The 14120-nt window shown below is 40.1% G+C and overlaps 1 protein-coding gene across 6 annotated transcripts in view; it reads right to left on the bottom strand.

Annotated features, from left to right (window-relative positions):
- The window catches only part of FOXK2 (forkhead box K2), a 58061-nt gene extending 44843 nt beyond the window's left edge, over positions 1-13218 (bottom strand). For 5 of the 6 annotated variants that reach the window (XR_008579735.1, XR_008579736.1, XR_008579737.1 and 2 more), the window contains exon 1: positions 12730-13217. Coding sequence is in view for 2 of the 6 variants with exons in the window: in XM_054846525.1 (XP_054702500.1) it covers positions 12730-13082 (353 nt within the window). In the remaining 4 variants the exon portion in view is untranslated. Of the gene's footprint in view, positions 1-12729 lie in introns of all 6 variants that reach the window. The other variant, XR_008579738.1, reaches the window with a different exon arrangement.
- Positions 13219-14120: the final 902 nt, after the last annotated feature.

Below are 14120 nucleotides of genomic sequence, written 5' to 3'. Positions count from 1 at the left end.
TTCACTGCAGAAGGTTATTTTGTCTTGCCAAGGTTCACAAGGCGTTTGAGTGCTGTTAAACGGTTCTGGAATTTGCTGATAATACAGACTAGTTGCATTTCTCAGCTTTATGGATAGATCACTACCAGGAAAAGGTTTTAAAAACAGGCTTGAATTTCAATTCAAGAGGATAAACAGCTGAAGTTCTACTGTGGTTTTTACCTATTGCATCTCTTTCCTGTGTTGCTAAATGTGCCTGTCATCTGAACATTTCAACTGACACTGTGGTTTCCAGGTCCAAAATGTTTGTAGTGATTATCAATATCTAGAAAGCTGAATGAATAATACTATAGTAAGCCACAAACTGTGGAGCCCACCCTAAACTCAGAATTCAGTTCTGCATTCATTTCAGAACCCACATTCATAGCAGAGGGTAACCACCTTGAACTACTGCATTTATTCTTCAACTCGGTGATGTAGCTACAAAAGTACTGCCAAGAAAAAGGCTGTACTCTAACTCTTGATAGTATCATTGGAAGTTGGACTGCATGAGGATGAATTTCATCATTCTGTGAGAATCTTATTACACAATCTAGTCATTTTCATAAAGTTACTTAAGAATAGATTGCACACTCTTCAAAGTAATGTTTTCATATCATTTGAACAGCATAACAGTTCACCATTTGGCTTGCAGCCCCTAATGCCCCTAAAAAGCAAACACACCTAGTAAGATGAAAGGGCAGAAAGGACCAAAGCATCAACCCACTCGATAAAAGAACATTCTGTGTCAGATCTACACACACACAAAAGTGCTTCAGCTGGTTACCCCAACACAAGTGTTATCAACCAATGACCATATAAAGACAGATCACACTGAATACCTAGTAGAAATCTTATCTGAACCTGATGCAGCCACACCCAGAATATTCACACGTGTAAGGAAAGGAAATTACTTGCTTCCTTTAACACATCTTTGCTCAATACATTATTTAACGCTTACATCTGTGGAAGTTATAAACAGGATTTTGATTGATGATAATTTAAGTAATTCACTCCTACGAACTTTTGTCAGCATCCAAGTCCACTGAATACTGCACTAGAAATGGACACGGTTTGTTACAATCTGATCCTCCTCCAAATGATTTTTCTTAAATGTTTCACTTTATCCCCTCTGAAGGAAATCTCAGAGTGACAGTGAGAAGACAGTTAAATCAGAGCAGGAAGCAAATGCACAGCTACTTTCAAGCCTGCTACCTAAGTAGTTTTGGAAGGCTGGATCAAGTAACCTTATTTTTTGACCACTAACACACTTGCCTTAAATGGCAGTCTGGTTTTATTATCCTGCGTAAAGAAGGGAAAGAAAAAGCGTGCTCTCAAATTACAACTTTCTTCTGATATATTTCTGCATTCTCTAAAGCAGACATTAAAAAGATGCTCAAAAGACAACTCAGGAAATCCAAACTGCACCTGATCTACCTGTATAGTCAACTTCAGCAGATTCACATATTTCTTGAAAAAAAATCTAAGGATACATGCAGCCCCTGCAATAAAGGACATGTAAAAACCAGAAAGGTTTTTACACTTCAAAATATTTTTTATTTCAGATAGATGATAGAATGTTGCACAAACTCAAGTCAGTCACCTGTCCTACAGGTAGAGAAATCTGCTTTATGAGATAAAAGGGCTTTTGGGGAGAGGGGGCAACAAACAAAAACACCACATAAAATTCTAACAAAGGGCCATCTACCTCCACTACACCCTTCATGTTCAATTTTCCCTAGACGTTGTGACTTCTCTAGTCTACAATACACTTAAACCACCAACGGGACTAGTGACCTACGGAGCAAAGTCTACCTTTAAGCAGGAGACACAGTGATTTAGCATATAGAATGAAGACCATACATTAATTCTCTACTCCGCTATGAGATGACTGACAGCCACGGAACTTGTACACTTTTCTCTAGTGGCTTTCTCTATGTATTCACATTTATGCAGAGATTAAAAGAAAGGGCCAGAAAGCACATGTTAACCAGAGGTATGACACAACTGAGTCATCTCAGCATCCAGTCTACTTAGATTCACTTCTTTTTATTACTCTTTAACTTAAAACAAATACTTAGCATATCCTTTTATCAAAAACTATGCTGTCTCAAGAACTTTCAGGGTTTAAACATTTTTATATTACATTGCAAGTGGAAATTATTTTTGGTCTTGTCTTCTACTGTTTTGGATCTTTCTTTTTCTTTCCATTTTTATTTCATAGACCGTGAGAGCTCTTGTAACTGCAATTCCTTAATGTATGATTCCACAAGACACAGCAAGCCGACTGTTGCTGAAAGTCTGTGCAGGCCCACCACATGCCTCATGCCAGCTCTATTGCTTGCCAGACCTCTCTGTGAGCCACTTCAATGCAACAGAAAAAACACACAAAAATAGCAAAAAAAGCAGACATCAGCAGCTTATGGAACATCCGATGAGCTTCAAGACAAGCACAACCTGCAGTTGGGAGCACTGCAGAAGACAAGACCCTCCCCTCCCATGCTCCATTTCAGCAGCATTGAAACACTAGATTAGCTCAGATACTCATGAAAGCACAGCCTATGTTTCTAAAAAGTGAGACCCCGCATTCTTCTGAATCACATTTCCCAAAATAAATAACAAAGATCCTCCTTATATTCTGTAATGATAGCAATTATATTACTTCTCAGTCTCAGCTCCTAAACTTGAGGTGATCTTCAAATTTTTACAAGCCTCCCAGCATACCCTTTCACTTCTCCTCACATAACTACAAATCCCACTAATATCCTGTCCATATCCTAAAGCAAAACACATTGGCCTATGTCCTCACCTCTCCTATGTAGTAACTGAATTCTCCTCATCCATTTTTCTAATCTGTACATGGCACGATGCTAAAATCCTCCTCTTCATTATTCTTACAGCTTTTTTGCTTGCTTAAATAACCCACTTGTTCTGGTTCAAATTTGAACTTATCCCCACAGACAATTTTGCATGAGTACATTCACCCTTCTCTTGTCTAAGCCCTACCCTTTTTAATCTTACTCTTTTAAGTCTCTGTCTCCCCTCATAGCTAGACAGGCCTTCTTCACCTGTCTAGAAAGACCAGAAGATAGCAGTATCACCTAAGGAGGGAAATTCTTTAAGAATTAGCTTCCTTTCCTTGTGTGTTTACTACACTGATACTGTAACCAACAAGCCTGCCTACTACTAAATACTACTGTATACTAAAGTATATAAATTGTGTGTATATGCCTTGCCTGCTCAAATTATATTCTGCCTAGAACACCCCAAGTATGTCCATAGGACAATATGAAGGGATAAATCAAATTCTTCACGTATTCTCAGCCTTAAAAAAACAACCAAAAACCACCCCAACAAGAAAAAACCCTAAGCAAACACCAAAAAATAATCCCAGATTATGTGTTTGTATCTTCATAAACAAATCAGACTTTTACCTTACATGTAGTACAACAACGTATCATACACTGTGCTAAGACAGTAACATTTCAGGTATATGTATATGTTTTTTGAGGAAATTGATGCTTAAATGGAAGTTAAACTTCCCCCCCCCCCAGCTACAACAGGAAAAAAAAGGAGGGGGGAAAAAAAAAAAGGAAGTAAAAGAGCAAGCAACCTATCTGTTCCCACACTGCAACGTGCCAGTAAAAAGCAGAATTTAAAAGCAACTTCTATCAACACATTAGTTCATCCATACAACCTCTGAACCAAAACCACACATTCATCTTAAGTGATTTAGAAAACCTGAATTTAATTTCAGTACAAGGTGCAAACACTTTTTCTATTACATGCTAACCTGACTTCTTATCAATACGAGAACTAAGAGGCTTATACCTCATGAACTATATCTGAGACTTATTGAAGAACAAGAATTTTCAAAGAATCATTGTATATTATAGGAAAATTATCTTTGAAACTTTACAGTGTACTCCAAAATGAACAGTAAGATGGTAATGAACAAAAGCATCAAAATCATTTGCATGCAAGAACACTGCTGGCAAGTGTAAATAAACAAATGCCCAAGTATATGTCTGATGCTTTAGAAGCAATTTTAATTAAAAATCAAGACAAGTACTGACTCCTTGTTAAAACACATAATAAAAAAAGTCTCTTGCTATAACCCAATGGGAGATTATTAAAAAAGGACTTGCAGAGGAAGTAGAGGCTGAACAGTGAAGAAGCTTCACCTACTTGTACCTCTTCTAGCCCTAAGCCATAAAATTTCATCCTACCATAGCTATACTGCACCTAATTACCAGGTCTGACTACAGCAAGGTTTATTTTTTTGTTTAAAGCACCTTTTCCGTGAAGTTATCTATTTTTGATCAGCAGAAGATGGTGAAATGGATACACCACCATTCTTCTTGGTAAGCTGTTCCAACACCACTAAAAACACGTGCTTAGTTCAAACCTTGAGAGTTTATAGTTCCTGGGTTTTTACACCTGTGTGTGATCCATTAGCAAGCCTTTCAGTACTCTAATTCATCCCCATAAAAGTGTATATACACCAACCCAACCATCTTGCACTCCTTTCTGATAAAGCAAACATACTGAACTCCCTAAGTCCCATGCTATTGGAGATTTCCTCGTCTTCAATTCTTTTTAGCCATCACCCCCTTGAACCCTTGCAGTTTTGCAAGATTCTTTAACGCACATTTTGATTCCAGAACCACAAGAAGCTCCAGCACCTCTCGGTACTCCCTGATACAGCTCCCCCATTTCCACACAACCATCGTATCACTCTGCTTTGACACATCGTCTCAGTAAGGCATCTAATGATTCCTCTACAGTCATGACTTTCAAATGCACTCTACTACTACTTTTCAGAACAGTTTCCTAGCCTGTAGATCTGGCCTGCACACCTTTTGAGATGCCTTTTTTTTTTTTAATGGATTGACCAAGTCCATTTTTTGTCATTATTTGTGAAGGACAATATTTACCAATGTTGATATGCTCTGTAAATATTTTATCAGCAATCTGCATTTACTTCAGATCACCACCAGCAGTATCAAGTAGCAGTATCAAGTAGTGATCAAGTATTTTTTTCATGATTTAGGGCTAAGCTGCACATTATGCTAACCAGCCTACGTATTCCCAAAATTCTGCTATTGGAAATACAGATTTTTTTTTTCAATATGTGGTTGTAGTTACATGAAGCATTTTATAGTTAACACTTCTCCATCCCTGGAGATATTCAGAATTCAAACAGACAAGGTGCTGAGTAGTCTGATCTAATGTTGAAGTAATTTCTGCTTTCAGCAGGGGTTTGGCTGGAGGTTCCTTCCATAATTCTTAATGTAAAACCTTAAATTAACACTGAATTAATTCCAGTCAACTTTATACTCATTTTGTTACGCATCATAAAGCTACGATAATGACATGTCTCTTTACTTTACAGCTCTGATTCTACTAATGCTCAATTCCATATGCATCTTTGTCCACATGAGCTGTCTTGCTGAAGTCAACGGGAATGTTTACAGTTTAGCATGGACATAACTGTTTGCCAATCTGCTCATGTCTTTAATTTTATTTAGTGCACATGGACAAACAAAAAATGATATATTCATATAAATGTTCATTAAGACATTCTGAAATTTTGAATATTGAAAATTTTACTCCCACAAATACTCAACTGTACAGCATACACAAAGATGATGTTTTGTAAAAGTTTATGATTTGCAATACTAATGAGGACAGAACAGCACAGAAGCATATGCAGTAGCTGCAGCAGAATCATGCAAACAAATGCAAAGAAACAAAGACTCCAAACACATATAGCCCTTCTTTAGCCCTATAAAAAAATGACGTATTACAAAATTACAAAGATTTGTACTAGCTCTTCAAGTAACCTACTAAAGCCTCAGCACCCTTCAGTGATACAACAGTAGTGATGAAATCCTAACTGAAGAATATAACGTTTATTTTCTATGCCATCCAATGTGGAATAGCTGCAGAATAAATATGGTTCCTCCCCTCCGACTGCTTTATCTAGGTCAAAAAACTCCTTAAAGGCAGGAAGTCACAGGAAACAAATGTCACTACACATCAACTTTTTATCATGAAAACAAGCAAGACAGTAGATAAAACAACCACCTTCCCAATATTTCAGTATGAAGTTCCATGAAAGACATCAGCTTATCGGTAAACACAAGACTGTTGTAAAAACTCATTATAGGCTACAAAAGAGATGGCCCCACGTTACCACAAGACAAATTCAGAATTTTCTTTGAAATTATATTTTTTCCAGTGTTTTACGTAATTTTACACAAGGTAACGGGACTTGAGAAGTCTTGAAGGCACTGCTGCATTTACTGAAAAATACAGTAAATCAGATGCACAATTATCTTATTCTTAATAGCTAAGACATCACTACGTGAAAAAAATATTTTGCTTTATGTATGAGAACTACCCACGATCAAAAAACAAAAACCCAAACCCCCAAACCAACAGCAGCAGAATTCCTCCACAGCAGAATTATTCTCTAAAACTCATCTACCTTTACCAAGGACTAATATTTACAAGACAGTGTCATTTCCTGATTATAAACAAATTAATCATACACATTTATTTTGAAAAGCAAGGGTAAAAGATGAACTTATTTAACTTACACGTATCAGATAGCAGAAGTTGTCTCTTCCTACTCAAACACAGTGCATTTTACAACTGAAAATCAGTATTGTATTTTGATTTAATCAATGCAAAGCAAATAATTTAATTTACGTATTTCTTACCTCATTATGATAACTGAAGGTAAGAATCTCAAAATTCTCTTTCAACTACAGATTCTTAGAATACACAGTTTTACTACTGACTTTGCACCTTTAAACCAAAGCAACACTAATCTTTCTTCTGTCGTAGAACTGGAACTTAACCGATGATAAATAAATCACTATTTTTTAAGATGATTTCCCCATTTATAGTATTTCATATAACTATACAAAGAATGTACTCACTCCTATAGCTAACTACAGATGTAAGATCAGTAAAACTGTAGAACTGAGTAAGGAAGTTTCAGGTACGTATCAATCACACCAATAGAAAAAACAAAGCAAGTGCAAATTAATCCAAATATAAAACTGTTTAAGCTTTACCTCAACTACTTGATCGGTGCATGACAATTTGCAACACTATTTCAGTGACAAAAATTTTACTCATAAGGTGTGTGCAATTGAGAGGGAAATATGAAAAAAATCAGATGACAGAAACAACTGTAACACCAATTACGAGTATAGGAACTTCACACTCATATATTTTCATTTCAAATAATATGTGCTTTACCTTCTTCCTCCTACATTCCTTTTCAATCGGATCTGCTTATGTGAGAACACTACTGCTACTGAACTTGACATTTGCAAATCCTACTTTAAAGTAGCCAAAAACCCATCTACAAACATAGTCCAGTTAACCTTATTAGTCATTATGGCATAGGACACTGTGTCTGCTAAATAAAGTAAATAAAAGTTTCTGGAGTCTAATTCATAAGTCACAGCCAAGTCCAACGTTTCTTAGTTTTATGCTTAGAGGTAATTTGTACGTAATTCATAGTTTTAGTACAACCAACATGGAACTCCAAAATACTCCTCTAAACACAAATCATAAGGTCTCAAAAACATTTCAGCCAGCTGTCTTCCTTACAAGCAACTGTATCTATCAAAAGTGTTGTCAAGAAAGGGAAAAAGCAGGTGCCAATCTGGCCTGAGGTAATTAATCTATACTTAGAAATATATTCCTTGAAAAAAGTGTTTTCTTTGATTTCTTGAAGTATCTAACAGCTATATTCATAAAGAAAATGTTGAGAACATAAACCATGAGCCAAAAACAAACAAAGAACATTCTTCCTAAGCTAGCAAGTAACACTACTTAAAGAGATGTTATGATCTGTTCACCTCAATTGTTAAGCCAACAATTGAGTTGTTTCCAGTCAGAAATTTTCATTGAGCATGCATGCAGCTACAGCTCTAACTCATACAGCAATCACATCTTTGCATATAATTTAAGTAACTGCAATAAGGTGACAGAAAAAGTGCATTGATACCTTAGAGGTTCTCTACAATCTGCTGTGCTATTTCCTGCTCAGGTAATGCTGAACACAATAAACTTTGCCAAGGAATTTATTTAGTTAAATATATATACTTGATCCTTGTTCAGAATCTACTGGCTTTCTACTACTTCAAAGGCAGTAATAACCCCACTTTGTAGATCCAGACCACAAAACCAAACTAAAAATATTGATTCAGCCCTCTGTATACTAGGAGGAAAAGCACGAGAACACAAATTTTTTAGCTTGCAGCCATATAGGCTTGACTTAGGATTAGTTAGTAGATGTTAAGCTAAAGTGAAAGGTACTCAACATGGTTTACTGTAAGAGCTCCCATGCTTAGTAAAGAAGTCTATAAAATGAATGACAGAATAGGAGAATTATTTATTGTCTCTTATTATAAAAGAGCTAGCTTGAATTGCATCAAATGAAATTACCAGGTGTCAAGTTCAAAAAAACTCAGCAAAAAGAGGTATTTTTCCCAACACGGGCTCCAATTATGTTGCAGAACTCGCTGCCCAAGGATGCTGTGGATACAAGTTTTATAGGGATTAAAAAAAAAAACCATATATTTAAAAAAAAAAGGGAAAAGAATTCAAACAGTAAATGGTTTTAACTCAAAAAGAAAACAACTCTGACTTTGAGATCCAAAAGAAAAAACAAGGGAAAAAAACATTTGCCTTTATCTGCTTTGATGCTACTCCCTAGGCATCTTCTACTGACTGCTCTTGGAGGTAGGTAATGGACTAGATGCATCTTTGCTCTGACTTAGAAATGCTGTTCTTATGTTTATGATTCACAAATCTACTTCCACAAAACCAAAACTAATTACTAAAATACAAAAGACATAGTTCTGTCAAAATGAACAAGACATTGTCTTGGAACAGTCAAGTCCAAGATGTCAGGATCTTTGTGAATTCAAATGCTAAAGTACAAAGCACATCCAAGAAACCCAAAAATAAAAACAAAGCAAAAAAAACTTCTTTGGAGCTAAGTTGTACCCAGAAGTCAGCCTTTTCCAGCTGTATCAGTTACATTTGTCTGGAATCCTGCGTCTCCAAAAGCTGCATACAAGACCTCTGTCAACAACTGGTGCTGTGACCAGCACAAAAAGTATTTTTCAAGCCAAGTACCTCAAAAGTCAAATATTAATGTTATTATTTACCAAGCAATATATCCTAACAATGCTTTCACTGAAGTTGGGGGAAATTTGTCAAGCGTCAAATGAAACCAATTAAAAAACATGAACTTTATGAACTGGAGAGTGACAGTCCCCGTATCTTAAAGGTAGTTGTCAAAGACTAATTAAACTGCTTTGATTTGTGTGTAGTTAACAGGAGACTCTTAAACCTCTTTCATCCCAAGCCTCTGTTATGACACTGACAGGAGAGCTACTTACTGGACATGAACAAAAAAAATTGCTATTTCCCCCCAGCCCCCATTTTATTCATCTAACAAGATGACAGCTGGTTTGTATATATACAAGCATGAATGTGAGTCTGTCAAGAATTGGAAAAACAAAAACACACTTCCCACTGCTATTACCTCCTGCTTGATAACTTAAACATTTGAATTGTGAGCAAGGCTTCCAGAGAAGCATTAAAAATAGCAACCAGAGCAATTATCTTAATGCACAGTAATTCTGTGTTTCATGGCATTTAGATCTGATAGAATGAAAGATGCATTTATTATAGGTAAAAGTATACTCTAACACTAATAATTTAATTTCCCCAGATGTTGAAAATGTGTGCTTTGCAAGAGACTAAAGTTGTACTCCTGTTTTGCCCCTTCCAAAGCCAGGAAGTTCAATAACATTAATATAATCTTATTTAAACACTGTGCTGAAATAAAAAAAAAAAAAGCCAAGGACACTGAAATTACACACAATTATTAGTGACGATTAAGTCAGAAATTTCAAGTCTGTAACAATATTTTACTCTGAGTCATCTAGAAGTTCACTATTAATTAGAAAAAAAAAAAAAAAAACAACAGAGATGGACCCTCCATTCTTGGTTTCCAAGATCACTTAAAAACAAACGGAAGGAACAGGCCACCCTGATTTTTTTAAACTTCACCTGCCATTAGAAAAAAATATTCAAATGATCGTGTAGTCATAGGCAAAGCATATTACTGGCAACATAGTAGGATTAAACAACAACAACAAAAATAGATCTAGTGATTACTGGAGCTAGAGGTTAGTAAACATCAATCTTGAACTCACACCAAAACTACTTTCTTTCCAATCATGTTGCAACTGTTAATTAATGTTTACATTATACTGAAGTAACTAAGTTTGATTCTTAAAATCCAGGACATCATCTTCAGTGTGACCAGTTAAATCTACAATGAAACTCAAGAACACAGCTACAAACAATATTAGTCATCAGTAATTCACAGTAATGACTTGCTATAAGCAGATAACGTCTGCTTTGAATTTGCCTAAAGATTCCTGTGTTAAAAAAAAAAAGCTTTCCAAATAATGAAACTACTATTTCCCTATATAACTCCAGTAAGACCTTCCCTTTTATAAACATTTCTTTTTTAAAAAAGCAACACAGCAGCATTTGATATTAATCACTGATCTAACTATGACCCTAAAGATTTTGCCTGCCCTTCAAGATAAACTCATCCCTATGCCTGTTGACTAAAGAAATCCTAGTTCACCCAGTGTACACACTGCTCCATTGTTTCTAGTCAGGACCGAAGGTATGCCACCTTTTATTTACAAGACTTGATGGAAGATCACACCTACATTTTGTAACAGGAGGTAACTACTTCAACCAGCTCACATATCTTGAAACCGAAGGCTACTAGCGTGCAGTCTAAGAAATGGTGTAACCACTGAATGCAGTCAGCTTCAAGCAAATGCTAGTTTCTGTAACACCACCCACATACACTCGTGAAAAAATTTTAACTGCACAGAAGTTTTCATCATTGTTCAATGAAAAAGTGACACGCAAAAAAAATCCTTCAGAATTTTCTTTCCCCTTAAAAAGCGACAACGATAGAAAGAACTAAAATAAATTACAAGTCAATAATTACATGGACAGCATGAAAAAGCAGTACTTTTTTTTTTCATGAGATCTTAAGCATTTAATAGAATGCTACTGACTAAATTACTCAAACTAATTCAAGACTGTTTGCAATCAACATATATAATGCACAATGACTTGCTTGCAATTAGTGTATTATACCAAACTCTGTTTACAAAGAAAAAAAAAGTATTTGATCTATATTTCATAAATGTGTTACATTAAAATACAGATTAACCACATGCCAAATGATTGTTAATATTAAAAAGCAGAAAGCAAAAATAGAAGTTACAGTTAAAGGTCAAACAAGTCATCCAACTGTATTCATGATTATACAACTCTACACATACTGGCACTGTTAAACCCTTTCAGAACGAGCATTTCCTAGAAAGCAGAAAGGTAAGACAATTTGATTTTCACAGAGGAATGAAGCAGGGAAACTAACATTAAGATGTCAAAATGAAAAATACAGACCACCAACGTCCTAAACACAGTTTTAAAACTTGTAAGTCATTAAGACTAATAGCATGTGTTTTATAAAGGTAAAACACTGGTAACCTTTTAGGTATTTCTTAGTCAAGACAGCTAAAATTATACTAAACCAAAACACTTTCACTTTTCCTACACGAGACGCCTCAAAACACAGGTTACTTATTTACAGTTCAACGTATCCTTAAACGTAGTAGGTAGGCCTCACATACTCCCCTAGAAAATTATTTTGCAAAGACAGTTAATGTTTGGTAATAGTAAAGGAACGTATTACCATTTAAAAACTCTTAATGCATTTGGTGTCGTGTAAGGAAATACATTTTAAAACCCTAAGACTACCAAAAGTATTTCATGTGGATGATTCAGTTTATCCGTAAATGTTTCAGTTAGGTAAAGATGCACAAACTACCACAAAATCAGAAGGCAAAGAGACGCAAAAACCAACCCCCCTACATTCTGCAAAAGCACCAAGGGTGTTACAAGCTTTACTCAACACTGATCTCAAATTCAGAAATCCCAGATATGTGGATAACTACTTGACTGGTTTCCTTTGAAGCACGTAAGCAATACTCAAGGGTGTATCCAATTCTATTTGCTAATTACAATACCTCCAAGCACTGCTGCAGACGGATTTGCTCCCAAACTCACAACAGACACTGCTACGTGCAAGACACAGCACGGGAGGAGGGTGACCATTTGTCAAGCACCAGCCGCCCTCACTGCCGGGGTCTCACGCTTCCCACCTGTACCACCAGCCGCCGGAGGAACTGAAGTGGGAGCTGGATTTGCCGGCGGGGCCCGGGCCACCAGAGGAAGGACACATCCGAGGGCAGCAGGCGGAGGCGCCGGTGCCCCGGTGCTGCCGAGCGGCGGGGAAAAGGGCTGGCGGGGAAGGAGGCCTAAGGCACTGCTCGCGTGTGTCGCCAGGACGGGGTCAGTTCCCCGCATGTCACGCACCATGTGCCAGCCAAACGGCAACAGGGACAACCAGCGCTGATGAGCAGCGGCACCACCCCCGCCGCGGCAGCCAGTCCGCCCGGGAAGGACGGGGCAGCCCGGCGCACCGAGGCGCCGGCGAGTGGGCCCGGCCCCGCGGGCCCCGGTGGGCCCCGGTGTGACGGGGAAGGACGGCAGGCCCGGCCCCGCTTTACTCACACTCGGGGCAGCTGCAGCGGCGGCGCCCCCCGCCTCTGGAACACGCCGTCCACGAAGACGCCGTTCTTGCCGAGGCAGCGCAGGTAGAAGTCCCCTCCGCCGCCGCCGGTGGCAGCCGCGGGGTCCCCCTGAGGCGGAGGCGGCGGCCCGTCCGCGCCGGCCGGTGGCGGCGGCGGGGGAGCAGCGGTGAAGATCTCCAGGTGGCGCCGGGAGATGAAGCTGGAGTGGCCCATGCTCACGTCCACCGAGCCCTGCGAGGAGTTGCGGCCGATGGTCACCGAACGCTTCTTCATGAGGTACTCGAACTCCCGGCCCTCCAGCCGCGCCACGGCCGCCGCCGCCGCCGCCGCCATCTTAGCGAGCGAGGGAGCGGGCCGCCCTCCGCTGCGCCCCTCCGCCCGCACCGGCCCCGCAGCCGCAGCCGCCGCCAGACACAGGCAGGGAAGGGGACGCCGCTCAACCCAACCTGACGCAGTCCGCCGCTGGCTGATGGACGGCGGCGCCGGGCCAATGCGCGGCCCGCACGCCCATGGGGCTATGGCGGCGCGGCCAATGGCGAGCGGCGCCGAGGCCAGCGCCGCGCAGCACGTTCGAGTGTCGGGGCCCGAGAACACGGGAAAGGCCCGGAAAACACGGAGTAGATCCGCGCGCGGGGGAGCGGAGCGACCCTTGTTCCCCCGGCGGAGGCAGCGACGCCGGCAAAAGGGCTGCGCCGAGCTGCGGCCCCTGCCGCGGCGTTGGCGGCCTGAGGGAGCGGCAAGACAGCCCCTCCCCGGCCGGCCGGGAAGGGAAGGCAGGGCGGCGCGGAGCGTGCTCGATCAGCCCGGCGGGGCGGCTTGCCTGCCTGCCATCTTCCTCCCCATAGCCCCTTCCCTCCCCAGGGCCGGGGCGGCGGCGGGGCCCCGGGCCTCTGGCACCTGCGGGAGGCCGGGCTGCCGCCGCCCGCTCCTCGCCGCCCCCCCAGCAGGGGCAGCGCCCGCGCTGGGCCCCTGAGCGAGGCCGCCGGCACCTCCCGCGGCCCACGTACGTGTTTTTCACCCGGCAGACAGTGCATCGCACATGCCCTCCACTAGCAATGCTCTCGGAAACAGCACTAAGCATGGGGCAATAATAAAGAATAAAATAAATACAAGAGCCCAAACATTGCTAGAGGGTGGGCTACCACATGGAAAGTTATGTTGAAACTCCTCAAATTTAGCCTCGAACCACAGGGGGAAAAAAGGTTTGATAACATCATACACATCTGATGACCTTTTAAGGCTTAGGATAAAACCAGAGGTTAACTCCCTGTCTTGGAGCTCTGTAACATCTATGTAAAACAAGTACAGTGCTTTAATTTTAAAAGTTTCAGATAAGTCAGTCTGGTTTTGTGCACACACCTCCCTCGGCTT

This window comes from Grus americana, chromosome 18 (assembly GCF_028858705.1).
Source record: "Grus americana isolate bGruAme1 chromosome 18, bGruAme1.mat, whole genome shotgun sequence".
Classification (NCBI taxonomy): Eukaryota; Metazoa; Chordata; class Aves; order Gruiformes; family Gruidae; genus Grus; species Grus americana.
This window is presented reverse-complemented; position numbering and strand designations above follow the sequence as displayed.